Genomic DNA, 21669 nt, shown 5'->3' on the forward strand with positions numbered 1-21669 from the left:
TTGTTATTTTATGTACGTACTTATTCAATGCACAAGCTGAATAATGAATAATCTGTAATGTAAAAAATAACAATAAATTGAAGGATAATAAAAATTATCGCCACTCCAGAATGAGACAAAATTTCTATTCCTCCCATATTATGCAATATTTTTTGGCTCTAGCTAGTATTACATGAAAGGCGATGTTGTATAAGACATCATCAATCTTTAATTTTTCAAAATTTTCCCGTGCTTGGTTTATTGCAAATTAAAGATCTCTTTTCAAGCTGACATCTTCAAAGCTAATTTCCTTAATGTTCTCTTTCCTCCACCTTGTAGTAGGCAAGGATTCCAATTTCCTTGAGTAATAAGAGGCATTATCTACCACTATAATTGATCCTTCGGGTAAGTTTTCAAGAAGTGAGTGCTCAAACCATCTCTCGTAACACTCTCCACCCACTTCTTCATGCTCATCCATTGAGTTCTTTTTGTACAGAAACACATGCGATGCTCCTTTTATGAACCCATTTTTCGTTCCTGTGTGTATAATTGCAAATCGTCCTCCTCGGGAAGTGGGGGCCAAGCCCAGTATTTAGTCCAGCGAGGAAAGCTTGACGCGGATTTTCTAATTGTTTGTTTCGCAAACTAATGTTCATTATTTGTCCAACATTAATCCAAATTTCGCCTGTGAATACACTCGTCCTGTGTTCGCGACGATATTTTTTTAGCTGCCTTAAATAATTAATTGTGCCACCAACGAATAATATCATCCCTTTCGATAAGGACGATTCTTTTCCCCCTGCGTTCGTACACGAAGCCTATGTCCAAAAGAAGACGATATAGTGTTGTCCTTTTGTAATCCGGGAGAATAATATCCATATTTACCGAGTTTAAGATGGATTTTGAAGTCGGAGGAATATTTTTCACGAAGGATTCATGTACCTTCCTTCTAATTCCCGATCTCACCAAACCGTCGAAAATCACTGCTCTCGAATTTTTGTAAGGCTGTCTAATTTATTTAGTTTTTGAAGGAGTTACCAATGGACCACGGGAGCTTTCCTTTCTAACTCTGTAAATAGTGAACTCCTAGCACCCACTAGCCTTCGAAGCTTCTCGGCAGGCCTCACTAATGCTGAGAGATTTCCTTAAGTACGAGAAGACTTTGAGCACCAACTGTCTTTCGCGGCTTATGAGCTTCTCACCTTTTCTCCTCTTCTTTGTATCGGACATATTGATTGGGCGTGTTACAACAAAGATAAGTGTAAAATATCCTTCACAATTCTCAAATTCAGCAGACCACACAACACTTGTTCACTCCAAAAAAATGCAATGACAAACTGAACGCCTTCGTAAATTCTTCCCACGGCCCCTTCGGCTAGGATCGCTTTTGGTGCAGGTTTTATGGTACCCTATGAAAGGAACTCAGAAAAAACCCAAGCCCCCTTTTGTAAAGGCGTGCACTGGATGGGGTAGTGTTTCGCACAGATTATGAGAGATTCTTTTTCTTGGTTTCCGCGATGGGGCCTATACACCCAAGGCGAAAGCGTCTTATTTCCAAGCCGCTTGCTTACTTTCGCGTATCAATGTATTCAGATAAAAACACTGCTGTTACGACGTATGAGTATTCTCTGTTTAGGATACCAAACGAATAGATAAATATATTTCATAGTATGCATTGACAAAAAACTCCTTTTCCGCCCGAGAATTTTCCCTCTGCGCGCAAGAAAAAGCAAGAAGCCCGGCCCAGCGGCAACGTAATATTTTTTCTTAAGATCAAAACCTTGTAACTCGCTTCAGAATTTATGTAAGTTAATGATTTTTTCACCAAAAATAACCTTGTAGTTTTCTTCACATTTGATACGCAGCATATAGGGATCTACGACGTAAGAAACGTAAGTTAGTAAGCGACTACTTTTTACCTTGCAAAAATCAAAATTTTCTTGTCCTAAAGGGTGTTACGTCGGCATAACAACATTTTAACTCAATATTTGTACAATTGGTGAAGACCTTCAAGGAGAAAATAGTGTGAAGAAATTTTTGCAGAAAATTCAATTCAATACAGACAACGGTCAGGCAGAAATTGCGAGAAGAAGACAAAGTAAAAAAATACACGTTTCTGACGGATATTCAAGGAAATGTTTTTTATAGCTTTTGTTATAATTTTTATCGATAAACTATTGACACCAATGAATGCAACATCTCTTTCTACATTAGAATGCAATTTTTAATCAGTGCATAACGCAACATTAATTTTCGTGCTGTTATTGACAACACCGCGCTCCTGGCCTTATGGAGATTAACATGGGAAACGATTCTCCATAAGAGCCCATACTGTCAACTAAATGTGGAACGCTCTATACATCCCTCTTCTCCAAGCGATGGGCCAATTACAGGCCATCTTCCTTCGACAAGTCACGAAATCTTCACATGCTTTGAGTATCATTTGAATGTCCTATTCGGTGATTAATTTCTAACTTTTTAGGTACCGAAACGCATACCCTAGGGTTATGTGATGTTTGAGTTCACCTGTTGTCGGTGTCGGCGCTTCGCCGAATTATAACGCCGAATTATAACGCCTAATTTTCCCTGCGAGGCGCCGGAACGCCGTTCCGGCCATACAAAAAAAAGCCAGTGCTTAATTACAAAATTGTAATTAAGCACTGGCTCCTATCTTACCCAAGGACAGACTCATATCACATCGGAATGCCGTTGTTTTTTGTCCAACACTTCTTATTCGAAATTAAAACCCGCATATCTTTCAGCTTACTTCTACATGTAGAGGTCGACCCACCATCCGCAACCCGGTGAACGCAGTCGGTGGCTTTAAGCTTAGTCGCGAGAAAAACTTACCTTACCCGGCAGAAAAATATTAGCAATTAATGAAAGCAGACACAAAATAAGCAACCGTACACACACCTATCTTCATGTCCAACAATGGGTAGATAGCAGGGACGACAATAGTTTTCGGGCAATTAATACTTCAATCCTTAGCTCTAAAATAAATAAAGTATAACGGAAAAAATGTAAGCAACCAACGAAAATTGCTACGTTGCAGTGTCGTTTTTTCTTGCACCCACGAAGGAATTACATGTCGCACTTACAACGAAAGTCCCTCTAACGTCATCGCCATATCTCGTTCAAATTTTGCTAGAATAAGTGGAAGTGATAGGAAAGGGATACCCATGAGGTGTAGTTTTTGTTTCAGCGGCCAACGCTCAATACCTTTCCAGATATTAGCGACGGAAAGTACCAGGAAAACGCCTAGGTTTATGCAAGCCGCAACAATAGACCCTAATACTTCGTTGCTAGGACGAAGAGCAGTGACGGTGTATTGTTGAGCTGTGGGTTGCATACATATATGCGTTTTCCTGGTACTTTCCATCGCAAATATCTCGAGGATTATTGAGAGTTGGTACCTGAAACATAAACTACACCTCATCTGTATCATTTTCTATCATCTAGCAAAATTTGAACGAGATCTGGTTGCGACTTCCCTTGCTGGTAAGATTCGTGAACCTTTATCCCAAAATGGGTGAGATTTGATCAATCGTCGACACTCTCTCAAATATCTCGTTTCCATACTGCGATCGACGCCTTTATTGGATGAAACTCGAACATTGCGGAACAACAACCATCTTCAGTACCTCACCTCTGCGTAAAGCTTCCATTGCTGTGGCTAATCGCCTCAAAACTGGGAAAAATTAGAACTCTCTCCCCAGTCGAGGAATGCTTCATAACGGTTATGATATCACTTACGATTCCATATCATCCGTGCAAATAATGATGGCAAAATCATGTTTACTGCAATAAATAAAATATTTTAAACATTAGTAAGGTATGAAAATATTTATGTTATCTCGAAACATAAAGCTTTTATCGTAAAAAAATAAAAATGCCATTGAAAGTTGAAATGTATACGATTCCATTCCATTCCGTCTCCGATTCCATTGTAAAAATAAGTTGCTATCCAAAAAGACATCTCAATAACAATTGGCACAAGTTTCAGACCCATTCCATCTCTGCATATTGCGTTATTCAGCGTTTTCATTGTAACTGCAAAGTCCACCCATCAAAATGTTTGCGTTGCCATACCGCATTCACTAAGGCGTTGCAACCCCATGTTTATAGGACAAAAAATGACTAAAATTGTCTACCCTAGCACCTCCTGAAGTATTGTAAATTCCTCCTGAAACACATGTGTTTTCACCTAAGGGGCCTATTCATGGACAAGGTTTTGATCTAGTTGCTTCGGACTGGGCATGATCGGAGCGACTTCTGAGGCGCGTGACTCCATTGATTCAGAAAAATCTTCCCATGGCTCTTCAAGAAAAAGTTCTGACGTTGGAAATAATACTTAACCCAATCAACAGATCTACTGATCAACGCGTCTACTGTTCACATGATCAAAGAGATATGAGCCAAATACAATCATTAGTTACTGTACATTTATTGTACTGTACAGTGCACAACTTCACTCAAACTGATGGCATTAATTTATGCTCATGCCTCTAAGTTCTGCTACACAATCCCTCATTGACAAGCTGCGGATTTTAATCACAATTTTTTCCACATTTCCTTGACCTGTGCTCAAGTTTTATTTTTCACAAATAATCATCTACATCTACATACTAACCCGCAAGCCGCCTCAATAGGGTAAAGGGTGTGAGGACACCAGCCGTTTACAAATAAAAATGCTATGCTCTAACGAAGTTACGCCTGGCATTTATTTAATAATATGAAATATATTCTTCGTGTTGCTCTAAAAGATATCTATTCACAATTCCTCGAGCAATCTAAGCAAAGCGCGCAGCTTCCGAGTCTCTAGTGGCTCCCAGCCCAATCCGTTTAACATCATTCGTTCGCATCTGTTTCACGCTTTCTGTACGCCAATAGCAGTAGTAGGTTCTGCCACTAATATATCTTTCATGTGCTCCCCACGACAAGATCGGAGTTATCTTAACCCTAAGATACTTCACTTCACACGTCCTTTTTACGTTAACACCATCCACAGCGTATACTTAGGGATAATTAGACGACCTCCGCAAGAGATGTACTGCCGTGCATTTGTTCATTATAAGTGCGAGTTCCCATGATAAATGCTCACACAAAAGCCGTATTATATTATTAATATTATAAATAATCAACCTTTGTTTTGAAATGTGAATAAGGTGTGACTACAGTTTCCCTTTGAAAGTTTAAGAGGAATGCTTGATGGACAGAATTGCATAACGTAGTTACTCAATACCAATATCTAGTGCAATTGCGTACCTTTATTTGAAGGCTTTTTACATCGATGTAGGTAGACTTTAACGTGCAAGGTGATATCCGTAGCATGGATTGGGTCTATAGTATAACGACTTTTATCACATGACTATTCAACATGATCGTGAACGATTATACCTCAGGAATACCTCTAATTAAAGTTTTAATGTGTCGGAAAACACAAGCATCTCCTTACAGCTTTGATATTCATGATAATACGCTATTGAATGATCTTGTGAGTAGGAGCTGACAACCTTTGATAAACAAGATATTACTAAAGTTGTGAATCTTATGATGATAAAAGCTAAATAACTTCACTCAATGAAACGTGATCTTCGTAAGGCAAACAATTGAAAATGAAATGCCCATAATTGAACTTATCCCACGCATTCTAGTATTCATTGTCTTTGATGCATCAGCTTACGGTAAACAATGCACTTTAAAGCAGAAATAAACAGAAAAATGAACGTAAAATAAAAACGTTATCAAGTAAGGCCTGTTTACGAATCTTTCAACAGCAATTATGTCTTGGTATAAACAAAAGAGGAACGACAGACCGTTCGATAGCTTACGAAATACGATTAGTAAATTATATCAAACCAAACTCTTAATCGTATTGAATTAATTCAGTTATTTTTACTAAACTCTTTCTTACAATTGACAAAAATTATGAAATATCCAAAATTTCGATGAAATATATCAAGAAAGTTTGACAAAATTAATGAAGTGCTTAATAATTTACATCAAATTTTAAGTATATTTAACAAAAATACTTCCTATCACACCAGTTTGATAGTTTTAATCAAATCTTTTTTTCCGTGCAGTTACCCCCTCCCGTTGAATGATTTCTTTCATCGGTTCCTCAGGGAATGGAATGTCTAAATTGCATGTAGTATCCTCTGTAGTGGAAATTTAACGTGTTAGCCTTGTCAATATTTTCGGTGACAAGTTTACCATCCTTATCAAATAACGAATTTACAGCTGAAGATTTCCTCTGAAGCTCTCTCGCATATGACCAAAAAGCTTTCGGATTTTCTTCGAATAATTCACCGAGTACTTTTTTCCAGAAATTTTGCTGAGCATAACGCACTAATTTCTTGGTTTTTGACCGTTTTACAGCGAAACTTTCTTTTGCTTCAAGTGTCTTCGATTTTTCACCAAACGCAATGAACTTTTTGAAAAAGTTGCCGTTTTCTCTGCTTCATAAAAGCCTTCTGACGTCTTCTTTGTACCAGCGAGTTTCTTTACCATCGCATTTCAATATTTGCGGAATATATTCTTCGATTCCTTGGCATAGAATTTCTAAAAAGTATTTCCATGATGAATCAGTGTTTTTATCCTCTATTTTAGCTATGAAGTCTGTGTACGACTCATTAAGCATCTCGCCAAAAATGTATGGGAGTAATGCATAATCGTAAAAGTGAATACGAGGGTCTCTTGATGTGTAACTATTCTCCATCCCACAACAGAAAATTTTACAAATCATGACTATTGACGGTCAAAAATAGCAAAATATATTAATATATTGCCACTGTCAAATACTTTCAGCACGGTAATCAACTTGACTACACTTCTGAAATTTGCAATAAGTACTTCCTGTAAAAACTAAATGTCGCTATCTATCCCTGTTTTAGAGAAAAAATGCTATAAAATCTTACCGTGACATATCAACCGTAAATGCTATCGTTTAGCAACAAAAATAACACAAAACCATAACATTAAGGGAAACCCTCCCAGCCCCGCACCCTTCCTCAGATAAGAATTGTGCCCATTAATGTGTATAAGACAACATAGCACCGAAGGGAGAGACTACCGACTACGTGCTTGCAATTACATGCTGCCCAGGCGGCTACTTCTGCCTCCTTTTCTTACCTCGGGCTCAGGGGCGTCTTGCAACAGCAGGCGCCCACCCGCTCCACTCCCTCCTCCCCCACTCATGGTCAGCTGCTCGCCAACGCTCGGGTCGAGGCGGGCCGCATTCCGTCAGCAATCCTGCCAAGGGGTACGACAAGAGGAAGTGCTAATTAATGACAACGAACACAAGGCCCACATAGCAGTCAGCAAAATGAGCACGATAAATGGTTCACATTCACTTCAAAAGAAGAGAATCAAACAATGTAGCAATCCAAATGATGAAGACTCATATGATCGAAAAACAATAAAATTACACAATATTTGTACAGTGGCTGCGCTATCCACTTCAGAACGCCTGTGAGAGGTCCACATGAGAAAGTAAACAAATTAAAAAATTACTTCCTACCAATTATATACCAAGGGTTACCTAAAACAAACGCTGGCGGGTTAAATGCGGTAAAGGATAACGTTTACTTTGAAAGTGTGTGACTGGTAGAGGAATTATGGCAAAAAAAGACGAGAAGCTATTAGTTTGCGTAACGCTGAATTGGGTATTAAGCCTGAACTTCACCCTGGCTGCTAATAAAAAGTAATTTCAACTTCGGGAATTCGATTTTTTGGCATCTGGCTCCCATCAAGTTAATATTAATTAGAAAAAACAGACAAGGATTCTGGTAGACCAGAAATCAAGAAACATTTCAAAGGTTAAAAATTCCGATTTCAATACAATTTTCCGAAATAATTACCAGCATTTGCTAGTATTCGTCGTAATGCATACCTATTGTCGAAACATAACCCAGGCCGAATTTTGAAAACCTATGTATTAAACATGCGTTTTCTTTTTGCAACTAGTACCATGGAACTCGGTTACAATAATATTTTTTATTTCGACAATGGTAAAATATTGTTCTTGTTAACACGACTTCTAAAACATTTTCATTTGTTTACTTCATGATGCATACTCAATGGGCACCATTACAAATAAATTTCTTCTATGCAACCATTCAGTGTGATTTAAATTTAAGCGCGACATTGTATCACGTTCCATTTAATCTAAATTTGGCAAACAAACATTTCAAATAAGGAAAGTCATAAGGCTGAGGCTTACTTATTTGGTCATCAGGCTATCTCCCCCGGTAAACGATTTATCTGGTGTTTAAGTCCATATTCTCTACGGAGAGATCTGAAAAAAATAGAAAATAAATATCCGTAACTCCGAGGCAAAATTCATCTCGAGACAAATCTTATGCAAATCAAAATAATCCATCGTAAAATCTAGCTTTAAATGAAGGAAACCCAGTAAATAATTGAGTTATCACCAATCTTAAGGCAAAACAGCAATTATGACATCTCATGATATTTAGTTTTAAAACAGCAATCAGCTTTAGATTTGGCTCAACCAATCCGATAATCCAGCCTCACCCACCCACGACAGTATATGGGCGCGTCGTGACCTGAGCATTCGGCATCAACGAGCCCTGAGGACGATGAGAAAGCCATTGAAACGTTAAAAATCCATATACTTTGTTGCGCTCCATTTTATTTATTCATGAATATTTTTAATAGGTAGTTTTTTTAATAAGTAGGCTCTTAGACGGTTCCATCACTTCAAATTTCATAAATCTCTTATTTCATATGTCATCTCACGCCTCTACTCTGTAGTAAATATACAACGTCCTTGGTCCTTGTAACACGTTTCCTTTTTGAACTCTGGCATGAATATTTTAGAAATTGGAGGAGTTAAATATCGTTGTTTGCCTTTTACTTGCATCTTTTAAATAACTTGACTAATGAAAATATTCATCGCTGACTTCAGATGTGTGAACTTCCATCTTTACTCTCATCTTCTCTCTCAAGAGGTAAGATAGAAGATGGGACCTTCTAGTCTCAATCTCGCCAAATAAAGAAGTATTAATGCTATTATTATTATCTCCTGATAACTAGTCTCGACCTCATTCGTCTTTCAAAAGAATTTTTCCCCAGGTCAATTCTAAAAGGATTTTTTTTTTACTCGACTGTTCTAATAATAGTGTTAACAAACCACTTCACTCTTAAATCCCTTAATACATTTTACAAGAGGTATGGTAAACCAGTCTGTACATTCGCAACAAATTAACTTGACGTGACTTAGTATAACTTTAAGAGTTTTACTTGTCCATGACGTTTGCCACTACACAAAAATGTGAAGCGGCGCGACTCGGCGGGGACATTAGGAATATCTAAATGGAGGAAGATAGCGATGTCTACAGATATTCCTAACACTGCCCTGATTAATCGAATATCTATTTCATTATTGTTATTCAACCTGAATAGAGGTTGGTGGATTACGCCCCGCATAATTATTATTATATTAGCATTATATAAGGGCTTATTGAGCGAAGTTGCTGTGAACAAGGCTTATGATATTCGTCATTCCGTTAAGTACCGATGGAGTACTAATTAAAAATACTCGAGGTGTATTACAAAGTATTTATAATTATACCGGAATTCCAAATACGTTGGGCCGAAGTTTCCATGAAAATCATAGTAAACTCATAGAACTAGTAAATGCATTTTATCTACATTATTTGCGAGTGACTTGAACGATCTCTTAAAGCGGAAGTGTTCAGATGGAGAGAAGTCAATGAGCTAACCATTATGGCCATGGCACGCCGTTCACTTCACGGGGCATTGAACATTGTATTTCAACATCCCGAAGGAAAAAAAGATGAACTAAAGGAAAGAATACACATTCGTTAAGATTCAATATACTTCCTTCTTCATTTTGGTACTTCCTTCCATACATAAACCCAATACTTTCCTCCACCTTAACCGTTTTCCCCGAAATTCTAGAGTTCATCATAAAATAAAAACTTCATACGAGTTGTATTTTTACCATCAATCGAACTTCCATTCCAGTCATCAATAAAGGGCAGGGTAAATGTACCTTACCCTTCCCGCTTCAATGGATTGCTATATCACTGTTACACAGAAATCTTAATTAAAAAATATATGTTTAAACAGGAGCATCATCGCCAGCAATAACGTATTTCCATGAAATTCCCAGTAATCCCCCTAAGGATTTCCCTAATCCCTAACCAAGGATTTCAATCTATCCGACAAACCTTGGCCTCAGCATAGTACAATGGTTGTTTTAAAATCAGTTGCACCTGATAGCCTAAGGATGAAAATTAAAAAAGCGATAAAAATGAATAAGGAGACCTATGAGTGAGAACAACGGCCTTAATAGTTGCTTTCCTTGAGTGATAGCAGACCTTATTTGATATGTAGATAATTGGTGAGCCGCAAAATTTAGTTGCTTTAAAATGGGTCCCAAAAAATCGAGCATAAGAGATAATACATAACGTACATTACTCGATGAATTACCAATGAGACCGATTGGGGAGTGTATTCGAATCATTGCAGGGAGGGAGGGAATCAGAATTTTAATGAGTAAGCTACAAGACTGTAATTAACAAATCTATTAGGATAATTTGAACTCTAATATAAGGGAAAGTGTAATTACCTATGAAAGAGGAACAAGGATGGGAAGATGACGGTTTAAAGATGAGATGGAGAGAGGGAAATGCCCTTATTCCGAAAAGAAGAAAAAAATACAATCAAGGAATAATGGTGGGCAGATAAGTTAACCGATATTGTAAGCTGGCTTCATGCGAAATTTAAGAAATCGTAAAGCTAATTATATTGATTTAAGTAGGTCTAACATTATTCAAATGAAATGATTCTGTGAGCTCAAAATCATCAAAATAAATTAATTATGTATGCACATGATTAAATCCTGCTCCGCAGAGACATCGGCTTCTTAACACGTGGCGAGGCAATAAGAAACAAGGTTACTAGGATAGGAACCGAGATGCTGCGAACACATGCTATCAACGAACGACTGCCGTGAACCTATTTACCTCTCCTCTAAAAAAGGTTTCTGATCCCATAAAATGATAGTTTTAAAGTAGCATTCGGCACACTGCGACCAATGCTATTAGCTGACACACGATAATTACTTTATTTCGATACCTCCACTGCAAAAACCCTCTACAATCGCCCACCGAATCAAATCCGCTCATCTAGTAGCCCAACAATACGAATCCGCTCAGCTGGCAGTGTCCGGAGCATAAACGCTCATCTCCTATTCTCTTAGCTTGGAGGCGAGCGTTTATGCTGCAGACACTGCCAGCTGAGCGGATTCGTATTGTTGGGCTACTAGATGAGCGGATTTGATTCGGTGGGCGATTATTGAGCGTTTTTGCAGTGGAGGTATCGATTTCATTACTACTTTTTATAAATGTTAATTAAATTGGTGTCCCTCATTGAAACAAATGTTGTGTTAAGGCAACCAAGTAAATTGACATCGCACAAACTGTATAAAGACAAATTTACACCGAGATTGGTAAAATATAATTAATTACAAGTAGATTTTTATTTCATTTTCTTAACTAACAATATGTGAATTCGCATTAACACTTATTCCCTTTCATGCTGTCCATAAACTTTTATTATCTTACCCCTCTTCCCCGCTATCCTAACATTCTTCCCTCAAACACAATTTTCAGCATAGGCTTCCCGATTATTCCCTTAGTACTACTAGGGCTTCTAGATGAGCATTACTTGATTCGGTGGGCGATTGTTGAGCGTTTGTGAAGGGAAGGATCGCTATGGAGTGTGTAATATCCCTTGTAAGGATCAAGAACTAAATTTTCTCACTCTAAATTTTCGAATGAGATTGGAAAAGATAGGCGTCGTAGAGCAACCAAAATTTCTTATTCAGGAACTTAATAAAAACACAATGAACCATACTTATACCAATGGCACGATGGATTTGAACAAAGCTGGCAATAAGATTCTGAATAAGCTCAACTATTCAAACCAAATATTAAATTTTCGAATATCCCTTTTTCATTTCCCTTTTATAACTAAGCAAGACACTCCACAAACAAGAGAGAACATCCAACTTAAATGCGCGTATTTTTCCATTATCTGAAAATATAGTAAAAAAACAAAAATCATACTCAATGTCAGTGAAGACAAAAACTGTTGAAACGTTAATGAGTACCAAGTTGTAAAGATCAAAGAAACAAATTGATCAGTATAAAAAATAAACGTATAATGTATTAAGTTAAAAACTATTGGTTTATCTAGAAAGCAAATGAATCTCTATGAAATAACGGCATATCATGTTTAACATATTCTGTAATCTTCACCTATCGAAACTTAATCACGTTTAAAATCACCAGTTAAAAGTGACACAAATTGCTGACTTCCAGAACAGGGCACTCTTTCGGTTTTAACATAGTGGGACGTTATTATGAAAAAATAAAAATTTGAGAATATTCTCAGAACAAATTACAGTTCACTTCAAATTTCCGAGAGTTCATTACGGTGCCCTGTTCCTCCACTTTATCCTCGAAGCATTTAGAATTACCCGGGAAAAGTTTCCAATCCGTTTAAGGGCATTGAGCAGAATTATATGCGGGCATTAGAATAGCCAAATATAACTAAGTGGTTAAAAAACATGATACCATTTTTCTATACCATAAAGAAAAAAATCATTCGCCTTGACCAGGATTCGAACCCGAATCCCCCGATTTCCGGTCGAGTGCTTCAGCCAGTTAATCTACCGAAGTGTCGTAACTCTTTGTGGATATTTATGGACACAACCAGACTAGGTGTTATGGACTGCTGAGCATATGATGCCACAAACACTCCAAATCGTGCGCTCATGTCAGTACCAGAGCCGGAAAGAAAGCCCGGACTAAGAACACATAGAGGTGTTCGCTCTTGACTAATTTTAAGAATACCTTTTAATCTTCTATAAGCTTTTTGGGTATAATACCGCGTTGGATACTGTTATTTTGAATGCGATAGTAAACTTTCACCCAACTACATCAATAACCCTGCGAACCTGACAACTTGCCTTTAAACTCCACGAAAGCTTTGGCTCGCACATCAAAATGGGTAAAAAAATACCAGGAAAACAAACAAATCTAAGAAAATATAGTCTAAAACGCCCACTTTTAACCATAATAGTGTCAAAAATTTATCAAACGATCAATGTATTTGTCAACGTCAGAACTACAACGCTTAAATACTTAATTTCTCTTCGATTACTTCACAAATGAATAATTAGGGAAACTTTATCGAAAGTTTTTCATAGATTTTCCCAATTATATATCGCGAATGGGTTTGACTATAATCATGCATTAACAGTCACTCGAAATTTCCGAATTTGGAAGGAGAAATGATCGGGAACAAGATTGAATTAAGCATTAAATATGTCGAATACTTAAAAATACATCATCAGCCGATCAAAAATGATTCATTCATGTAAGTAATAAATAAGTGATAAGTTTGTAAAACGATAATTCGTTATGTCACCTGAAGTCGGAAAGAGTAATTCTTGCAAAGATAAAATAAAAAAGTTAAACGGCTATTATCTTCCGAAATCCATTAAAAAATCTCTCACGAGATAAATTAAGGCCTTCATAATCCCATTCAAACCACTTAATAAATACGAAAAAAACGAAGGCTGCATCTCCACTCGCGGTCATTCACTTTAATTGAAGTGAACAGAGGAGATGACAGATGAGCTCAACAGCTGCACTCTCAATGTCCCCCAACACATACCTAAGCGACTAACATGTACAAATTCAAATAATGTGTGTCTGTAGGTAGATACGTATGTAACATATGACAAGGTCCAAAACATATAAACATACCTAGCTAGCCCCCGATTTACATCCTATCCAGTGCAACAGACCGGTAAAGTGGTCGTATAAGCCCCAGGATACTATCAAAGAACTTCGCCGCGCTACCGAGCACCTTGCCTATGAGGATTCCTTTTCGAGGTCAGAAAGAAAACGCCAAGCAAGGAGGATGCCGGCCGGGATCCTCGCTCACTGTGGATGCAGCACGATGTGCCCGATAACTCGAGGGCGAGCGATGTCGGGGGAGAGGGAGGTATTGAGTGAGAATGAGCGAATGAATGAGATGGACGCTGAGGAATGTCGGGAAGGAGGGAGGGGGAGACGGCGCGAGCGGCGATGGGAAAGAAGGAATCAAGAGTGGCAATGGGCAAGCGAGTGGGCGGGAAAGGGCGAGTGAAGGTCAGGTGGCTTGAATGGGGAGAGGCGGCGAGCATGCCCCGCGCCACTTTGCCGAAAGGATGGACAAAACAGCATCGGGAGGAAAACGGGAAGGCGGTTACACGACGCACAACGGGTAGTGAGCAAACAGCCGCGCTGAAGACACCAGGAAGGTAACCAAGATTAATATGTGCCAAGCAAGTAGCAAATGCAGACCCGAGAATCTTGCGGTGGGCCTCTTTAAATCTCCAGCAAGAGCATCTCCTCCTTATCACAATGACACTCACTGTGTTAGGAAATACACATTGAAGAGGAACAATCATGTGTAATTAAGAGTAGTGCCACTACATTACTTTTTTCAAATCACTACTACTTCGCGTGAAAATATTTTCTTAATCAATAATTGGAGCAAAAGTAAATTGCATGGAGGCTACAATTCCTACATATCCTATAAAATTTGATGAAAATTAATTATGTAAAGAATGCCTTATCAAAAAGTGAAATTAATATAATATCATCATAATGCAGAGGTCAGCATAAACTCGTCAAACAACGAAATTATCAGAACAAATTATTAGGCAATATCGAACAATTATACAAAGAGGCTGTCAAAAAAATGACACTGTCGTTATGAATTCCAAAAACTTTCCAATTGATCGCCAGACTAAATCACATCAATAAAGAAAAGGGCCTTCGGGTTGAGGGAAAAGAGAGATATCTGGAGGTGCTACGCTCTTGGCATAAAGGGGGATGTTGGTTCCGAACTAAAGCAACCCAATGACGACAAAATTATCGCTTAAAAAATAAAAAAATAAAAACACTTGGAAAAGTATCTATTTATTTTATACAGATAAAGGAGAATAAAAGGTTGGCAAAGATAACAGAATGTCCAATGTCCAAAAAGCTACTCGTAAATATGACATAATTGTAAAAATATTCTCAAATAATCAACCAACATATATGCTTATAGCGTCTATCTCATAACTTATCGTAAAAATGTAAAAAAATAGACCAATACTAAATAAATAAAATATGCTATCTAAATAGATCCAGGGATCAACAAATTGGCAGACTTTTGCCTCATCTAGTGCGAACACACAAAAAGCATTCAATTCCGTCCAACACTAGAATAGACTCTCAACTAGCCATCTTAGGAAAGCGGACTAAAGTATCTCACGTTCATTTAAGTTCGAATATTAATTCGAGGTGAGTTAATGGGTGGCACAAGTTCGAATACACTTTTAAGCGCGTAGACTTTCAAACGATATAACCAACAACCTCACAATATCTTCAGTAATTCGGGTAATGAGTGGCAAAAGTCTGCATGGGGAAAGATTCTTTTTCCGAAATATTTCTCGAAATGTCGCAATGATGCCACTTGTAGTCAATCAGTTACACTTACGTGACCGAATGTAGTAGAGGGGTACTATCAGTGGAAGGCAATGAACGACAGAACGTGAGTTTTTCTCATTTTTCATTTTTACGCGACTTTTATCTAAATTGCAGGACCGCGTAATTCTTATCTGTGCTCTAGGCTTTTATTTAAAACATGTGGCTGTGCTATGGCGTATTACATGTAGCAAGTGCCGTTGGGGCAAGAGTCCTGGGGCAAGTGTCCGCATGAGGACTCTTCCCCACGGGCACTAACTCCTGCCCCTTGTTTATATCATTGCTTTATATATAACCTGATAGTTCATGTAATAAATGTCACATGTACTTCGTTGATAATTCTATTGAAAGAAAATGAGGAACTTAAGGAGAGAAACCGATCGGAAAGAATTTGGACAACAAATTTTGGAGATAGCTAGACTGAGCAGGAACAATGGAGAATCCGTACGTTCTATTGCAGGTGATATAGACATTGATGATTTTCTCCGCTCAAATATACCTAATTTCATAATTTTAGGTGCGTTTCATTCATAGATATGCATAGTACAGCCACATGTCTCTTCTAAGACCATTAGACCACATCCAAAAGCATTGCATGCGCATAAGCGGCGTATAAACTTAAAGCAAAACTCTGAAATTCTTACGAGTTCCCCCACACCCAGAAATTATACATGAAGATATCTAAAAGAAAGCGAGTATAATAAAACGTGGTAAAAATAAGGTTAACGGTTGCGATGCTAAGCGGCGGCTGGTGGAAGGCAAACTGGGCATTAACTTCACCGGAAAAACTGATTATCACTATGGAGTTTTGTGGAAAGTTGTGCTCAGATCCATCTACCACTTGTTGATTGAATAGTATGTAATGAATGTAAAACATGGGGGAAAGAACCTTGCACCGCGTATTTTGGAAAGGATAAGTTCACATGCGAAAACTGTGATTAGGATTCTTGCCCCATAAGAGGAGGACACTTACCCCACATGAGGGGCAAGATTCTTACTTGTTTTTCTCTTACATTTTGATGAATAAGGCCAGTTCTTTATTTTTCTGCAGCAATGGAAGATAAGTTTCGTAGTACATGTAAGTGAGAACAAATTGTGTAAAAATAAAAATAATTGCTTGAACCTGAATGCAGAATTTTTATAATTGTGTTTTAGATGCGTACACTTGCCCCACATTCCCCTACCTCTGCAACGGAAGATTACGAGTGTCTGTTTCTATTCAAATCTCATAGAAATCCAAGGAAAAATCTAGATAACCAAAGCCATTAAGATACAACAGGTAGCCATTAAATAATAAAAAATAAAAATAACAGAGAGCAAGAATACAAATGAACCACTAGAATAAAATTAATACTGACCAAATCATGAAGTATTTGCTGGAAAAAATCTCATTTGAGTTCATTTTCGTTCATGCGGCCATTGGACACATAAAATACTTAAACATTTCCACACTGATAAACGTATTTTGCTCATCAAACGATCAAAAAAAATTTATACTGTCCTCATTAACCTCTTTGAGATAAGGTCACAAATTAGCAATAAGAAAATTAATGATACAACTAATGAACAGGTAGAGCAGCTACAGGACGAAACGATTACACTATTTATTCAACGATTAAATAGAACGATTTCCTTAAAGAGAGAATAGAGTTTCCAAAGTAGACGCCGGAATGACTTTATTGCTTTACACTAGGCAAATACTTTCCCTCCGTTTGTTCGAATTATCTTTACAGAGGAATACGTAGTTGAAACTTTAATAGTCCACTTCACTATAGACGTCTTTAGGTTATAAAATTACCTTATATTTGAAGTTATTTAACACATATTTTCTTCACTTCTAGTTATAACATTTCGTCTGTCCAAAACAATTCCACGAATTTTCGGCGAACGTTTTATTCATTTGAACTTGACAAATTTTTACAGCCTTAAAGCATCAGGTCGAGACGGAACATGATGTATTGGAATGAAAGCAGCGAACGCACTAAAATCTATCAAGGCGACAGCTAGCCAAGCGAATTGAAATAGCTATCAGTTATTTTTCATAGGATATCGAAGCGATTTTGAATAACAAATTTCATTGTCTTTTCAAGAGCTAATAAGTGAAATACCAGCATATCACACTAACTTATGGTACAGAACTTAGAATGATATTCCTTGGCTGTATTCAAAATGAGGAATATAAAGCCAAACGCGCATATTTACCACGCAATCAACGGTATGGGCGAACGGTTAATTGCAGTAGTGCGCAATAGGTAATCCTCATTTAAAATGGTCCATTGTAAGCCTTCCGTTTACACAACCAATATTTCCTTCAAAACAGTGACCTAAAACTTGTGGTAATGTTCAAGCACCCGAAAAATTCATTCGATATTTTAAATGAGCAATATTTTTCCGGCGTTGATTTCTCGCCTTAACTTCCATCTCATCACCGATTTCAATCTATTCAGCAAACACTTCAACTCCGATGACATACCACACCGCCATGTTCAAGCGATACTTGGGCTGAAGGGAGCTCCAGTTAAGGACGTACGCACCGGTCGTAGAAAAATTTCCTTTTTTTAATTACATTAATCGTTTAAAATATTGGCTCTTATCTTAACTTTTTCCGAGTATAAAGATAAGATATTAGCCTGTTTTTCCAATGCACAAATATTAGTCCAATAAAATAAAATTTTGTAATTTGTGAAACAGAAAAATTTGGCAAGTGTCTATTTCATACACCTTTAAAATTCCAAGGTGATAGCATACGTATTAAGCGATCACAAAAAACAGGTCGATCGCGAGGATTGCGTCGTTTTAAATATTATATTTTCAAACAGTGAGGTCAATGAAGTGCACAGAGTAGACTTTTTTATGCCAACCAAAGTTCACTTCTACCTAAAATCTCGGTCGACTTTGAATTCCAATTTGTCAATTTTTTTACAGCAGAACCCGAATAATTTATGATAAAAAGGAAGGGGTACAGTGAAGAGATACGCACGCGGTTTCTGGAAGCGACGAAGACAACAAACGTGCCCCTACTGGTCCCAGATATCGACCAATCCAAGAGTGACGGGGGTTAGGAAGTAGAGGGAGGAAGAGGATGGAAGAGAGAAGGGGGATGGAAAGACTTGAAAGAGAAAGTTATACGAATTGAGAGAGGATTTTCTGAGTTATTGAATCTCGGCTTGGCGATTTATTCACAGAATGGGAAGAATAATAATTGGGTAAACTAGGAATATCACCACATCAGTTGGAAAATATAGAGGGGTGGATTCTACAAATGCTCCTCAACGAAACACGTTTACGATGGCCCATTGAAGGATAAAACATTTTTCAACATAAAAAGGTTTCACTCATTCAGCTGCAGCCATATCCGAGCTTAGACTCGGCTAACAAGGCGAGATACCCATTTTCAACAGACCCCTTTCCCTCGCGTGGCAAGGATTCTGTTACGGGGTTTTAGCCTCAACGTATTCTTCCCCTTGAACATGAATGCTTTCAGGAAGACATTCAAGTTACCAAGATTCTAAAGAGAGATTTAAACAGCTACATTACTTACCTAATAACGTCAAAAATTTAGGTCGGAAGCAGTTGAATATCAAATTTTTCGGCAGAAAGTAGTAAAAACAAAAATTCTAACAACGTATTAACACTTCAAGTTATCATAGCGTTTTGCTACAAATACATCCTTAAGGATCTAGAAATACCATCGATTTAAACCTAATCCAGAACTCTCAAAGAAAAAAAATCAGATACGAAGCTGAGAAGAATAAAAGTTACGTAATTAAAATTATAAAAAAAATGAATGAAACTCGTAGACTGACGAGTAGAATCCTTTCATTCGCTATTCAAGCACTAGCAAACAGAGATTTCTATACTAATACAGAACAAAATATGATATATCGACATTTATTAAACTTATGCGTATTTCTCAAATAAGAGAGAAGTAAAGCAATATTGAGAGCGGCATTGCACTCCAGCTCAGTTTAAAGCTTTTTCTTCGAAGAATATTTTTTTCGATCCGAAAAAAATATTCTTCGAAATATATTTACAGGAAAAACATAGGGTAAAAATAAATTGCATCAGCCTGATCCATGACGATCTTTAGAAAGGATAACTCACACAACAAATCAATAAAATAAACTAACAAATTTTTTTATATCCTTAACTGACCATGAAGTTTCGATAGGTATACCGTAACGCTGCGAGAATTTTCACTTACTACATCCATTAACTAAATTGGGATATCAGTAGAGTTGTGCAATTACTCGAAAATTCGAGTCGAATGGTTGGTGCTCGACTCGAGTTCTTCGAGTACCCTTACGAATGTCGAGTCGAGTAGTTTCGATTACATAGTTGGCTCGGCCAGTCGGTACACAAAATCTGCCTACAGGACGCGCTATCATCAAACTCGTGTAATACCATCGTTTGTAAAGCTGATAAATCCTTCTATTGCCTTTGCTTGAGAGTCGAAGTGTCTTTATACGTAGCAGTCAACTACCACACCAGTCGATGTGGACGGCGAATACCTTTTCGTCAGCGGTGGTAATCGCTCATTCTTTCTTATGTGATACTTTTATGCCCTACAGTACTTACGAAAAAATGTAACTTTTAGGTTTTCGCGGACGATGCCAGTTTTTCCCGTAACTTTTTGGTCTTTCCCGTAACTAACTAAAAATACAACTTTTGGTCTATTAGAGTACTACGTACGTCAGGTGTTAATTTTTGTTTATTACTTCGTTAACGTTTACTTTCCTTCATGAACTTACAAAATAAGAGGTGCTAATGTTAATTATTAACCGAAGTGAGAAATAAAGAATATATTATTTTGGTCTACAAAGATAAATTCAATAGTTTGTTTACTTCGCCGCTTAAATTCCACGATGATTCTAGGTTTAACAAATCGCTGATGTAATTTATAATAAAAATTCCCAAGATACCGAAATCTTGCAATTTAGGTAAGAAAGTACTCGTCCATTCCAGCTACACAAGTGTGTTGCGAAATACGATTTTCCATAGGCAGTATTCTCGTTATACTGTAACATCGAGACGATGGAGGACAATTGGTTTTTCTGCATGAGAATTTGAAAGTATCAAATCTTACATGATTCATTCATGTATAAAATCTTTATTATAACTATGCAAAAGACTTAACTCATTTCTCTTCCGAGCAGTTTGGATATACATTTAACTGAAGAGACGATACACTCGTAGAGGTTATTTCAACTTGTGCTTACGGAACTGTAAAAGACATTAATTTTCTTTCATCTCCTAATTCTGACATCATTACCGTAAACGTTCCTCAACGTCTTTTCCGAGAAAATTCACTAAGGTATTGGAAAATAAGAATAAGTTAGTGCATATCCATAAACATTGTATCAGATCCCTAAATTAACAAACTCGACTGGACTCTACACTAGCGAGTCGTTCACAACTCGACTCGAGATCAAAAAGTGCTACTTGCACAATGCACATCCCTAGATTATAGCTTAGAACCACGTGGTCAATAATACAGAGCTATCAGTATAATCTCCTACCTAATCAAATATTAAAAGGTTTTATAAAAATAAACTTAACCTTGACATGAAAAATAATTCGTACTTAGGATCCTGTTGATTACTTCCACAGGTTTAACAATTATCCATAAATCCATTCCTTAATAGAATCATTTCATTAGCAACATTCCAATATGGACCTAACAGTTCATTGGTTATCTAATCATTGGTCCTAATCATTGGTCGTCTATCATTAGGGTCGTCTTAAGTAAATGTTTATGTCTGACTATCGACTTTACTTAAAACTAAAATTGATAATGATCTACCAAAAAATGCATAATTTTCCCTCTTTCTTGGATCAATGCCATTAGCCAGTTAAAGCTGAAGGATCAGTGCTTAATCGCCCGGGAATAAGAAGCATGAAAATAACAATATTTCAAATTTAACAATATAAAGATTTTAAAAACCATCCTATTACCTTATGTTGCAGAAGATAAACGCAAAGTTTCTTAATGCACGATAATTACAGCGGTTTTATTCACAGATATTCATCGCATCTAAAATTAAGCGTTTCATTAAATTGGCTATTGAGAAAACTGAAGAGCTTTCATTCTACGAATTCGCAACAG

The 21669-nt window shown here is 37.3% G+C and overlaps 1 protein-coding gene across 6 annotated transcripts in view; it reads right to left on the minus strand.

Moving 5' to 3' along the window:
* The window catches only part of LOC124162073, a 127945-nt gene that overhangs the window by 83183 nt on the left and 23093 nt on the right, over positions 1 to 21669 (minus strand). For 3 of the 6 annotated variants that reach the window (XM_046538434.1, XM_046538478.1, XM_046538443.1), the window contains exons 2-3: positions 8204 to 8278; positions 7114 to 7233 (exon numbers count right to left, since the gene is read on the minus strand). In XM_046538434.1, the coding sequence (XP_046394390.1) occupies positions 7114 to 7179 (66 nt within the window). In that variant the 5' untranslated portion in view covers positions 7180 to 7233; positions 8204 to 8278. Of the gene's footprint in view, positions 1 to 7113; positions 7234 to 8203; positions 8279 to 13808; positions 13829 to 21669 lie in introns of those variants that run through there. The other 3 variants (XM_046538461.1, XM_046538470.1, XM_046538452.1) reach the window with 2 other exon arrangements.

This window comes from Ischnura elegans, chromosome 1, assembly GCF_921293095.1.
Source record: "Ischnura elegans chromosome 1, ioIscEleg1.1, whole genome shotgun sequence".
Lineage (NCBI taxonomy): Eukaryota > Metazoa > Arthropoda > Insecta > Odonata > Coenagrionidae > Ischnura > Ischnura elegans.